Genomic DNA, 13,653 nt, shown 5'->3' on the forward strand with positions numbered 1-13,653 from the left:
TTACATTTGGGACCAGTCAACCAGTCAGTTAGTGTGTGTTTAGCAAGTATTTGCTGCAATATTAAACCACCATCTCACTCAAATAATGGAAAAATAGTTCAACCTCACAAGTAAGAAGAGTCAGAATTAGCATTGATAGTGAAAGGCTTTGGGAGAAGAATAAATTGAGACTCAGGAATTATTCTGTCCCTCAGTAGGGCTAAGAGTTTGAATTAGTTACTTTGTTGTTCTGTGCCAAAGTTTCTCAGTTAATGGAAAACTGTAAAATGCATTGAAAACCACAAAGTACTATGCAAGTATGTGGCACTGTGATGCACTATAATGATTATTATCTATAAAATGAAAGAAGTGATCTAAATAGTTTTTCAGGGGGCTTCCAGCCTTACTATATCAAAATTATAGACTCTCTGGGTCTGTAATTTGAGCATTAGCTCAGTAAGTATTGCATAGTGGTTGGCACATGCTTAGTAAACTATAAATGCTTATTCCCTTGACTTAAAGAGGTTGGACTTCTTTTAATCAACTATCAGTGTACCTTTTAGTTCTCTTGAAATAAAAATCTTCTTGACTGACAGTAGGAGTACTGGTAAAATGCTTAAGAGATTATGATTACTTCCTATTTATATTTAATAGCAGGTTGAAAAAGGATCATTGGGCAACAGTATGAATTTCTAACTTGACCAATTCTTTCATGAATACAGTAGCGTTCCAATGCCAGAAGACATATTTGTAATGGTGATTCCTTTGCTTTCAGAGCTGAGCTATGCCTGGATCTTCAATGAATACCCTTCCTATCAGGATAACCGCCGCTTCGTTTCTCAAGAGACTGGGAATCTATATATTGCCAAAGTAGAAAAGTCTGATGTTGGGAATTATACCTGCGTGGTTACAAATACAGTGACAAATCACAAGGTCCTGGGGCCACCCACACCACTAATACTGAGAAATGATGGTGAGTTTCCTAAGGGATTTTGTTAGTTCTGTTTTTTGTGGTCCCGTATTGCATATGAAAAATTGTTACATTATGGGCGCCTGGGTGGCTCAGTTGGTTAAGCGACTGCCTTCGGCTCAGGTCATGATCCAGGAGTCCCGGGATCGAGTCCCGCATCGGGCTCCCTGCTCAGCGGGGGGTCTGCTTCTCCCTCTGACCCTCTTCCCTCTCTTGCTCTCTGTCTCTCATTCTCTCTCTCTCTCAAATAAATAAATAAAATCTTTAAAAAAAAATTGTTACATTATTGTCACACAAACCCTGATAGTCTAAATTAAATGTAAGAAAAGTTTAGTACTTTTTACATTTGGTACCTGTATTTTCTCCATTTGTGTAAGAAATAAACCCATGAATCCATTTTGGAAAACTAATTAGAAGTTTAATTGCTAATCTCAACAGGAATGGAATGTGGATTTAGGTAAATATAAATAACAAAGGAATATATTTCTTGTTCTTTTTCACTTAAAATGTGTACACAGGGGGCGCCTGGGTGGCTCAGTCATTAAGCGTCTGCCTTCAGCTCAGGTCATGATCCCAGGGTCCTGGGATCGAGCCCCACGTCAGGCTCCCCGCTCCGCGGGAAGCCTGTTTCTTCTTCTCCCGCTCCCCCTGCTTGTGTTCCCTCTCTCGCTGTGTCTCTCTCTGTCAAATAAATAAAATCTTTAAAAATAAAAAAAAAAATGTGTACACAGTCAGAATGAAGTGGAAGGTTGAACACCTGGTTCATTAATCAATTCTATGGAATTTAGTATTCAGTGTCCAGAAAGAAGTTTTAAATTATTCAAATAACTTCTGGATTAATGATACTAATGACCTAGTTCACACCACAGTGAAACACAGGAATATCAATGCTTACTTGAGAAATAAGTTTTAATTTCCAACAATTTTGTAAAAAAATATTTCAAGAAAATATATGAATTTCACCTTAATTATCTAAGATAGATGACATAACAGTGTATGGTAATTCACCATGTGCTTTTCAAAGATAATCCTACTGAGTTGTATACCAAAATCTAGTACCACTATACCTTTTCCCCACTCTGAGTATTTATATGTATTCTCTTCCGTCTTCTTGAAATGCTTTTCCTTCTCTGAGTCTCAGCCTTTCATTTGACTGACTTATACTGGTCCCTTCCTTTTCTTCAAGTATATCACTTTCTCCAGGAAGTCATCTCTGCCTGACCCCCCTCTCCACTATTCTGCATCAGATGCCTTCTCTATAAAGTCCAATAAAGCCTATTACTATCCCCCAAGAACTCTTCATTCTGTATCACAGTTACCAGTGTGAAACCTGTCTCCCTAACTATAAACTTGCTGTTTAGAAACACATGCAGTGCCTTGATCACTAGTATATCTCCAGCACTTAAAGCAATGACTGGAACATAGATGCTTCTTAATAAATATTTATTGAGTAAAAGAAAACAAAGGCATAATTAAATCTTTTAAGAATGGTTGACATGATTTAAGTGTCATGGGTTACATGTTTCTGTTCTTTATAAATTCCTTTCCCATCAAGTACACATTGGAACCTTCCATTATGAACAGGAATTACTAGACTCATTACACAGGTGAGGAAACTGTCAGACAAGAACATTGATAACAAGCATTTACTAGGAGCTTGCTGTTTGCTGGGGGCTCAGAATTTCACCAGAATTATTTCATTCAAACCTCAAGCAACTGTATGAGGAATATCCTCTTTTATTTTGTATAGATGAATGAACTGGGGCTCAGACATGTTAAATAACAAATCCCAAAGCCACACAGCTAGCTAAAAACTAATGGCTCCAAGATTCACACTTGGCTCGCATGTCCTTTTGATTCCAGAGTCTAATATCTTAACTCCTCACTCACTACATTTCATTTCATTACACAATGCCACCTCTTATCTGAATTTATACAAGAAAAACTTGACAAGTTGGCAAATTCAAGCCTGGAACTCAGATTTCTCTCCAAATATGTCCCTCTTCCCTTCTGTACTGAAGGGACTTTGTACCCACGTGGGGCTGTAAATCTGAACCTCCCAGAACAGGATATTTGTGGACAAACCAGCTGTGCAAAGAGGGTCTGAGCATCCTTACAACATGCACCATACTATGCAATTTTTTAGCAGATAATGTAGATTTCAATCATTCCTTTATTTATTCCTGCATTTCACATGTATTTATTTCATACTTACTATGTGACAGACACTACTCTGGTGCCGGTGGACAAGAACGATAGGGACCTGTCACATTGCACTTATATTCTCCAGGAGAACACTGGTAAAAACAAACATAAACAAAAACAAAAAAATACTTGGCATGCTCAGGAAGAAAAGAGCATGTGAGCATGGTTGGAGCACAGTGAGCAGGGTGAGGGTGTTTTGAGTTGAGGTTGGAAAGGAATCAGCAGCCAGATCATGTCGAACAGGGAGAAGAGACCAGATTTTATCTCCAGTGCAACGAGAAGCCCTAAGAGGATTTTATTCAAGAGAGTGATGTATGTTTTTTTAAAAAGTTGGCTTAGCTACTGTGCAAAATGGACTTCAAACAAGTGAGGGTGGACACTGGCTGTCCACCTGAAAGACTTGCAATAATTCAGTTGGGAAACGGATAGCAACTTGAACTAGGGAGTAGCAGCGGATAATAGAGAAGTGGATGGATTGAGGATACAGTCTGCAGATAAAGCTGCCAGGACTGGCTGAGGCACTGGATGTGGGAGGCGTTGGAAGAGAATGTCAGGGATGACACATAGGTTTCTGGTGTCACAACTGGGTTTGTGGGAATGCCATTTACTGAAATGGTTTTACTGAGCAGGTTTATAAGGGAAAATCCAAAGTATTATTTTAGTCATTATTTGTAAAGCCAAAAGCATGACTTCTCTCTTGGCAACAGAAAAAATTATTTGTTTTGTGCTTCTTGTCCCATCTCTCTATCATAATACTCATCTGATATACTCACATGCTTATCAGCTTGCCTTCTTCCCCCACCTTGCTGAAATTATGATCAAGCACAGATCATCAGTTCATCCAGCTTTGTTCTAGGGAGCACAGTGCTTGCAAGATGACATGTGTTAAATTAATATGTTGGAATAAGCTGAATTATATTAAATAAAACTGAAAATTTTATCAGTTTAAAGAGAAAAGTAGGCAAAGGACCGTTTTTTGTTTTTTTGTTTTTTTCCAAAAGCTATTGATGCTATCTCTCCAGACCTAAGGATGAAGAACCTTTTTCAAAAGATGGGCTCCACTGGCATTGTGTACAGAATTATTTAAAAATAAATCCCTGTGACCTCTGCTTATAATGCACTTATGCCAAAATATCTGTTCAGTGGTGTTATTATCCATTCAGGTGTGTCAAATCACAAATGTAATGAAATATTGATGAAGCGCTAAGACACAGCCCAGGAGACACATTGCACAGAGTTGCTAGAAGGAACAAAAATTCAGGAACGCAAGAACTCCAGAATCATCACGGACACCTTAAGTTGCCAGCAACTTTGTCTTTTGCTTAGCTTTTAGATAGAGCTTGACTTGTCTACTATATCTTCATCAAGATGAGAAATGTTTTTTACTAGAATATTTTATCACAAAATTAGCAGAATAAGGATCTCATTCTTCAGCAATTAATGCCCATTCATTCTTAATTTCCATGAGAGTTGCATGGTGAAAATTCATAATATGTCTTTCCCATTTAGGCTGGAGTATATAAAATGGATACTTGAACTATATTACTAAGGACAAAATAGGTTATTTAATTGGCTCTTGTCTGGAAATAAGAGAAAAGGGGAAATAGAAATCAAGAAGAGATTGCAAAATAAAGATGACATTCTTGTTAAAGTCTATTCTATGAAAATAAAATCAATAAATTATCATTCTGCATGATCTTGTATTTAGCGACAATATATTAAACTGATAAATACTAGGTTGTATAGAATTTGTACAATCATTTTGTTAATTGAAGCTCTCTCAAAATTTCGCATCCTCCTTCTGCCTCCAAATGTGAATAAGCAAGGCAACAGAGTCTATTGCCTGAAGTGAACTAATTACCATGGCTGGTCATTTTCCCCGCAAAGTGCAGATGTAGTTTAAAGAACTGGATGTCCTCAATATTCAGCTTATTCCCTTGAAGTTCCAGCTAAGCAGTTCCGGACTGTGATTCATTGTTTCCAGCCTGAAAGGTTACGGTGAGTCATAGAGAGTGAACAGTGAAGGTTGACTCAAGTCCTGATAGACATCAAATGTGATGTGTCCCATGTTTATCCCACTGACCCTATTGACCCCTTGCCCCCAGCTCACCACGGTTCAGCAAGACTTTGCTGTTTATGTTCCCTTCCCACCCCCACACTCTTCACATGCTTACCCCTTCCTGTGGCTCAGATCGTTACTGAAATGTGGGGCAGGATGGTTTGAGGTAAGCCCTGAGGGCTCTGGAACCAGGTCCCCAGGGTGGAATTCGGTCGTACCACTTACTAGCTGTCTGACTTTGGACGTCAGTTTAACCTCATTTCATTCTGTTTTCTCATCAGTCAAGTGAGGATGATGGAACCTAGCTCAGAGGCTTATCTTCTGGGTTAAATTACAAATAGAGTGCTTTGATCAGTGACAAAATAAAATGCAACACCAGTAACCTCCTTACCTAGATATATTCAACAAATTATATTTAAAAAAAAAAAGATTACATAGTCAATAGATAGTATTATCCTTGTTTTGTAAAGTGTATGTGGATGATGACAGAGAAAGCTGGAAATACTACTCTCCAAAATGCTCACAGTGTTAAACTTTGAAGTGTTTAACTTTCAGTGGTAAAATGTTCAATTCTTTTTTTTTCCTATTTGCTTTGTTGTATTTTCTCATTTTTTCTACATGATTAGAGATATTTTGAGTTTTTAGGAAAACATTTTATAAAAGGGTTATTTCCAGATGGTTGGCCCTACAACGCCTTAGAGATTATCCAACTTTGTATCTTTATTCTTTGGGAAAGAAGAGAATTGAAGGCCAGGGGAGTAAGGTGAGGAAGCATCAGGGTCAAATTCCCAGTGCTCCGTCTCCATGCTACTTAACTGAGTTTCATCAACGCTGTGTGGGGCTGTAGATTAACAGATTTGCCTTGTTTCTTTTCTGCTATGATTTTTAAATTTTTTTGTATTGGTAGTTCTCCTAAATAACTGTGTGTTGCTATGTAGTGAGTAGGAAGTATAAAACTGAGTTATTAGGCAAATGTGAGAGAATTTTATATCAGAGTTTATCTAGGTATTTTGAAATCTGCTTTGGAAAAATAATATAACTTGTTATGTGGGAAAGTGCACCTGTTGCTTAGGTACCATGAAGAAAAAAGACTTAATTGAGAAAAGTATATCATAATTATTTTTATGACAGGTACTAAAGTAGTCTCTGGATCAATATTAGCCAACTGCTGGTTATTAATGATGATGAGTTTGCTCTATTATGAGCTTCTTACACAGATTTCAAAGAATTGTCCCTAAATTTCTATAAACAGAGGTAATAGATTACATATAGAGCATTAAGTACAAGAGAAATCATAGATTTAGGTGATAGTTATAATGGTTATTTCTTCTGTCTTTAATCACTATCCCTGACTTCCTCTAAAATGACTAACGAAGAGAAGAATTAGCAGAGATTAGTACAATCTTGGGAAAATGAGGTCATGTCCATGAGGATGTTTATGTACATTACATACACAGGTATATAACTGAACAGGAGTTATTATATGACCTTTGCCTTTTTTCTCTGTTTTCCTTGAGGCTGGCTGGGGATTAGTTTGGCAGTTCTTCGTCTTGCTTATTAGAACCAAGACAAATTTTAAGTAGTTTACAGCCAGTGTCTGTCTGATGGGTCCATGTTTTGTATAGTGGATGTTAAATATTTTTGAATATTATTCCCAGTTAGAACTCTAATTACAAGAAATACTAAGGAACAGGGGGGGATGGTATTTATCCTCTCTGTGTTTCAAAATCTCTCTCTCTCTCTTTCTCCCCTTCTCTTGGATATACATTTATAAACATAGATGTGGGTTATGTTGTATAAATGTGTATATGTTTATATACACTAGATATATTGTCTTTGGAAATTAAAATGTAAACTTATTTAAAATTTATGTTCTCATATATAACCAAAATAACTGGAGATATTTTTCTAAGTTCTCACTCATTTTTCTCAGCCTAATTTTATATAGCCATGAAAATGCTGAGCATGGTGAACACTGAAACATTTAGCATTCTCACCTGAAATTAGCTTTAACCCAGTGGATAAGAGACTAGCTGATAACCTCAGCTTCCTGCAGTTTCAGAGCAAGGAGGACAGAAATAGATGTGCTGAACATAGGGTTGAGGATGTCCCTGATTGGTGCCAGCCAGCTTTGTCTTTTTTTGCTGTAGCCTCACCTGGGATGCGGTGAAAGGGGGACAGGACTAAAAGTCAAGAAGAAAAGAAGTCATGAAATCTGGGCTGCAGTCTCAGATCTACCACTAATTCACATGACAAAAATCATGCCATTTCTTTGGTCCTCAGTTTTCTTAGCTATTAAAATGTGTGATTTGTAACAAGTCATATCTAAGTTTAAATTTAGTTATCCTCTAGGATTCTAGTCAAAACTCTTCTATGCTACCTTACTCCAATCCCAATATTCACACAGGCCAGGTAATATCTGATGCTAACCAACAGATGCTATTCCTTGGCTCGGATTTCCTCCCAATGCTAGCACATTTGTGTCCTAGCACAAAAGTAGGTGCATGCACTCTTTCTGACCAAAATGGTCATTTGTGAGCCTTCGCCTCTGTTGACCATTAGTGGCTCAGAAGACTACATTCCCCCTAAAGTTCCAAATTTAAGACCAAAGGCTAAAAAATGGAAAGGATAAAACTAGAATATTGTACGATATCCTATAATATAGATGCAGTATAATGTATCCTCCATTATGATATGTCATCTGTTCGTAGTAAACTTTTTAATACTGCCCCAAGCTGGATTAGAACCTCAAGTGAGCATTAACAACCACTGTGTGTCTTCATAAACAAAGCAGCTTGATTTTTTGGCCACTTAATTAACCTTGTGGGATCAGATCAAAAACTCATTCATTAAGAAGATCGTTTTTGATTGTAAACTTGACCTACAACATTTTATTGATGACCTAGCATTTAGACTAGCAAGGATGACACTTCTGCCTGGCAATGGGTAGAAATACATTCTTCACTTAGACATATTTTTGTTACTTAAGATCTAGAGTTTATAGCAAAACACTTTGCTTTATTTTACTCTCACTTCTAATTTCAACTTTTGTGTGGCTTTGTTACAGCAATCATGTCTTGTTTTTAATTCTCTAACAACATCGCAGTTGAGGATCTGTGGGCGTAAAATGTGTTTTATGAGGAGAATATCTAAATGACTAGAGGATGTGAGATATTTTGCTAAACTGCCATTGCTAATCTGATTTAATAGTGTCTTAATGGCTCTGGATATTTTGAAGGCTTGACAAGCTTAGAGACTTGGCAGTCAGCTTTAGACCTCTAGCACAGTCATTCCATTTCAGGTCCAGGGGGCCAAAGGTCTTGGATGGTCATTTAGCTAGTCAGTTAGGAAGCATCTGTTAAGTATCTGTTGTGTGTGGTACACTATGAAATAAAAAGATGTGATCCCCTTCCCTGGAAACCTGTAGTCTTAAAGAATTCCAAATTAATGAAGGGTCTAAAGTTTCATTCGTATTAGAATCACTGAATTGAGTTCCAGAAAACGCATGTACAGACAGAGGGATTTTGAAATGAATAAGAGGAGTAGGGGTGTGTAGCCTAAAATAGAGATGACTTGGTGCATTCATTTGATTACGCATTTAACCAACAAATATTCATTGAGTACTTGTTGTACACCTGTCACCAGGAATGCAGAAGTCTGTGTATCACAAATTATACTCCAGCTGAGAAACCTAACTGCAGCCTAAGGCAGGAGTGGGGCCATATTGGGGGAGAGTGAAGAAGTAAAGCTGGTTCATTTAAGGTTCTTTTGTAATAAGAGCCAACAAGGAGCAGTGAAGGGTGCAGTGAGATTATGCATATAGTCGTGCCTTGGATGGGAGGAAATCTGGCCTGGTGTTGGGGATCAGCCTAATCTTCCATCAAGAGTTGAGGAAGGAAAAGAATTCCAGGCAGTGGGTACAGTATCTGTTTAAAGCAGGAATCAGCAGACTCCCTCCTATAGGCCAGTTCAGCCTGTGGCCTGTTTTTGTTAAAAAAAAAAAAAAAGTTTAACATTTTCTCCATAGAAATGTTGGGTATTCTTAGTTAATTCCTAAATTCTCTATAATTTTTGTTGCTATTGCAAATGGTTTCTTATTTTTAATCACATTCTCTAGTTAGTTATTGCTGATGTACAGAAATGCTATTTTTTTGTGTGAGTCTACATTTGGCAAGCTTGCTGAAATTTCTTGTTAGCTCTAATAGTTTGTCGATTCTATCAGCTCTCTCAAACTTGGCTGTTTTTCTCATTTCCTCTAAGCCAGGGGTCAGCCAACAAGGGCTCGTGGGCCATACAGCCCACCACTGTTTTTGTAAATAAAATTTTATTGGACCCTAGCCATGTCCTTTTGTTTACATATTCTCTGTGGATGCTTTCCAGCTATAATGGCAGAGTTAACAGAGACTGTATAGCTTACAAAACCTAAATAAAATCCTTGTTCTCTGTCACTTTACAATCAAACTTTGTCAAAATGACAACATGATAATATCTTTAAATATATGAAGACTGTCCATCAAAAGACTCGTTTTTTGTGGCTCCACAGACTTGAAGTAGGACCAACATGTACAAATTAGAGGGAGAGAGAGAGTATATTATTCAAGGCAATATGAAGAACTTTTTAGTAGGCTGAACATAAAAGTACTTACTCAAAGGAAGATGAAAGCTGGTTTTCTTTCACCTTAAAGAAGATGACCTTATAATTAACTGCCCAAACTGGAAACTTAGCCAATTACTTCAGCATGTCAGGTAAACCAGGACTGTTATAGTCAAGCATGGATACATTCACTCTACCTTTATAGGAGATAGCATTCTGGAATAATTCAAGTTATCTCTACACTTTAATTATTGAGAAGGAAGGAAAGAATTCAGATTTAAAGTTAAAACATGCTTATTTTCACATCCTACAGATTTCTGAGGATACCTAAAACCTAAATTTAAGAGATGATATACAACCTTCAGCTTCCTTACTCCTCCTCTACAGCATTGGGGGAGTCATTGTTTGGATAGTTGTGGTCTCAAACTCAATGGAAATCCATCTATTGGAGGGTGGATAGTGGTAGAAGGGATTCCTTGGATGGTCCCCTAGACCTCACAATGTCTCCTTCAACCCAGAGCAAAACAAGTATTTTTTAAAAGAGCAAAGTGTAAACTCAGCCAAAGGGATTTATAGGACTAATGAGGTATTTCCAAATATTTTTAGCTTAATGAACTACACATCTTATGACTTAGTCCACAAGAAAGTCAATGTGGGAACTTTTCATAAGATGATTTTTGCAATTTTTTCTAGCAGAAAATCCCACTCTGTGGAAGTGGGTAAAAGTCCCTTCTGTGGTTTAATTTAGCAAGCACAGATTCCAGCTAAGGCAGGTGTTGGCAAAATGTTATGGCACTCAACCCTGCAAAGTGGCCTCTTTCTGCCAACACAGAACTCTGCAAATTGTAGTTAAACAATTATGGTGTGTGACTGATTTCTCTTTCATATTCTGTAATTTGCCAGTTATTTTGTTAAATTCTATGTTCTTATAGACATCAGCCTTAATGATTTTTTGGGTTTCAAAAGGGGAACAGTCATTGCCACAAGGTCATATCCAGGGTCCAGGCTCTTGATGGGCATTGTCCCCAGTAGGGTTCCATTACTAATACTCTCCCAATGACTAGCCCACAGGAGAGTCTAGTATTATTGTGTTGTACTTTTTGCTTTGACTTAACATGTCATGGTTACTACAGAAATTCTTAAAGTATACTCTCTGGACCAAAACCTTCAACATCACCTGGGAAATTGTTAGAAATGCACATTCTTGGGCTCTATCTCAACTTCCTAAATCAGAAACTTACGCCCTTCAGGTGATTTTAAGTTTGAGAACCACTGGTTTAGAAAAAAAAAACCAAGGAATTTCTAGCCATGTCTTCCACAGAAAATCAGCTCTTTCAGTTATTCAGTAAACAGTCATTGCCTACATATGTCACCACGAAAGGCACTGAAAAAGAGTAGCCTGCAGGTGTCATAAAGATAACAATCAGGTGTGTGTTGTCCACATTGTGCTCCCATTGCTGAGCATAGTGCATGTCTTATGGTTGGTGTTACATGAATATTTACTGAATTACTCCATCGGAATATAAATATAGCTAAGCCTTTGACTCCTGAGGACTCTAATGTGTAGAATTTCAAGTACTGAACTTTCACTATGGTTATGGTGGGTCTCTTACTCCAGAATGGAAAACGTTGACATGCATTTTAATGAATTGAGACTTCTATTTTTCTTTATGTTTAAAATTGTAGGTATAAATGTCTCTAAAATTGAAAGCAAAGGTTGTCTCTGTAGGCAAATTGTATCATGAATGAATGAAATCATGCAAGAGAAAGGGAATATTACAGAGATTATATATCCTGGTTGATTCTGACTATATGATATGCACTCGTTATTTCTACTTACTTTGGTTGTATGGACATAACTAGGCCTTTATATCTTCCCACCTTTTAGATAGTCTGAAGATTGAAAAAGGGTCTGGAGCAATTCCATCAGTAGCCTCTTTCTGCCGAATCATTCCGTAAATCAGCAGAGCAGCTGTAGACCAATTAAGTTCGAAAGTGTACAGGTGGTCAGAGGAATGACTTGAAAAATGTACTCTTGTTTTAAGGGACCTTTTGTTTCATAAAAAATAAAAACGGCAATAGCTTTTTAAATTTAATGTAGAAAGTAAAGGCCAAAATAGTTAAAATGAAATAAACAGTCAAATAAAAATATAGCTTCGGCCAGATGTAACCAAATTAAATGAAACAGTTCACAGGTGCCCACCCCCCCAAAATGTTGATAATATAGTTGGAGAAAATTGCTTCCTTCATTTTTTATGACTTTAATACTAGGACAATCTTTATATATAATGAAAATTCTTTAAACATCATGAAAACCATGCCATCCCATCTCTGATCCATATCTTTATGTCCTATAACTACTGCTATAAATCCAGATCAATCTGTATTATTGCTAACTCTGTTACTTTAATTTCTATAGCTATAAATATAGATCAGTATGTATCAACCCAGAAATCACCCATATGACCACCTAAACAACCTAGAGCTCATTTTAGAAAAACACCTGGTATAAATGAGTAAACTCATACAAGAAGCCGTGATGAGATACTTTAGAAATGACTTCCATGCCTGGAAAGAAGTACATGTTTGCCTTAATGGCTACTATGTGTCATAGTATAAGACCCATATTCCTCCATCTTTTCCTCCCTTCCACAAACTCCTACTGATCACTTTTTTTTTTTTTCATATGCCTGGTACTGAACTAGGATTTGTGAGGGCTACAGAAAAAAATCAGAAGAATTCCCATTCCTCCAGGAAGTGAAAGCACAAAGAGATAACATGTATATAAATAGCTATAAAGATGATAGAAAACAGTAATGCTGTTTGAGAGGGGCCCAGAATTTATGTGTAAAATGACGTTATTTATATGGCAGTAGCTTTTTATTACCTACTAAGTGAAGAAACAATGATAGAAGCTAGAGGTACATATGAAAAAGGCAGGCACATTACTTGATGTCATGCATTTTACAATCTAGATGAAATGATAGATACTAGATTCATGAATAAACAAGATGATTATGAATTGTGATAATTAACATAGAAGAAATAAGGTGTTAGTAAAGAATAACATAGGGACTTATTTTAGATAGTGTGTTCAGAAAAAACTTCTCTGAAGGGGGCTCCATTTGAGCTGAGACATGTAGCAAGAGAAAAGTAATCCATGTAAAAATCATGGGGAAATGAGAAATGAAAGACATTTCCACACAAAGACTTGCATGCAAATGTTCTTAGAAGCATTACTCCTTATAGCCAAAAGAGGAAGCAACCTAAATAAATGCCCATTAACTGGTATTATGGGTTGAACTGTGTCCCCCCAAAAAGCTATGTTGAAGATGTAACCCCCCAAGTACCTCAGAATATGACCTTATCTGAAAATAGGGTCTTTTAGGTGTAATTAGTTCAATGAATTCATTATGGATGACAGTGGGTCCTTAATCCAATATGACTGTTGTCCTTGTAAAAATACAATAAGACACACAGAATATTGTGTGATGACAGAGGTAGAAACTGGAGTGATGGAGCTGCAAGGCAAGGACCACCAAAGATCGATGGCCACCAGCAGAAGGCAGCAAGAGGCAAGGAACGATTCTACCCAGAGTGTCAGAGGGTGTGGAACCCTGTCATGGCCCTCATTTATGACTTCTAGCCTCCAGAACTATAAGAGAATACATTTCTTTTTCTTTAAGCCACTCACTTTGTGTTACCTTGTTGCTAATATGACCAGGGAACAAATAAATAACATGTGGTATCTCCATACAGTTGACTACTACTATTCAGCAATAAAAAGGAACAGACTGTTGATACATGCTGCAACATGGATGAACCTTGATAACATTCTTTTTTTTT

General features: G+C 37.1%; 1 protein-coding gene across 1 annotated transcript in view; it reads left to right on the plus strand.

Moving 5' to 3' along the window:
* Positions 1 to 13,653, plus strand: part of LOC102734275 (contactin-4) — an 805,863-nt gene that overhangs the window by 647,438 nt on the left and 144,772 nt on the right. The window contains exon 7 of the mRNA XM_081805865.1: positions 755 to 952. Coding sequence (XP_081661991.1) covers positions 755 to 952 — 198 coding nt within the window. The remainder of the gene's footprint in view (positions 1 to 754; positions 953 to 13,653) is intronic.

Source organism: Leptonychotes weddellii, chromosome 1 (genome assembly GCF_054177405.1).
Source record: "Leptonychotes weddellii isolate Sample4059 chromosome 1, ASM5417740v2, whole genome shotgun sequence".
Taxonomy (NCBI): Eukaryota; Metazoa; Chordata; class Mammalia; order Carnivora; family Phocidae; genus Leptonychotes; species Leptonychotes weddellii.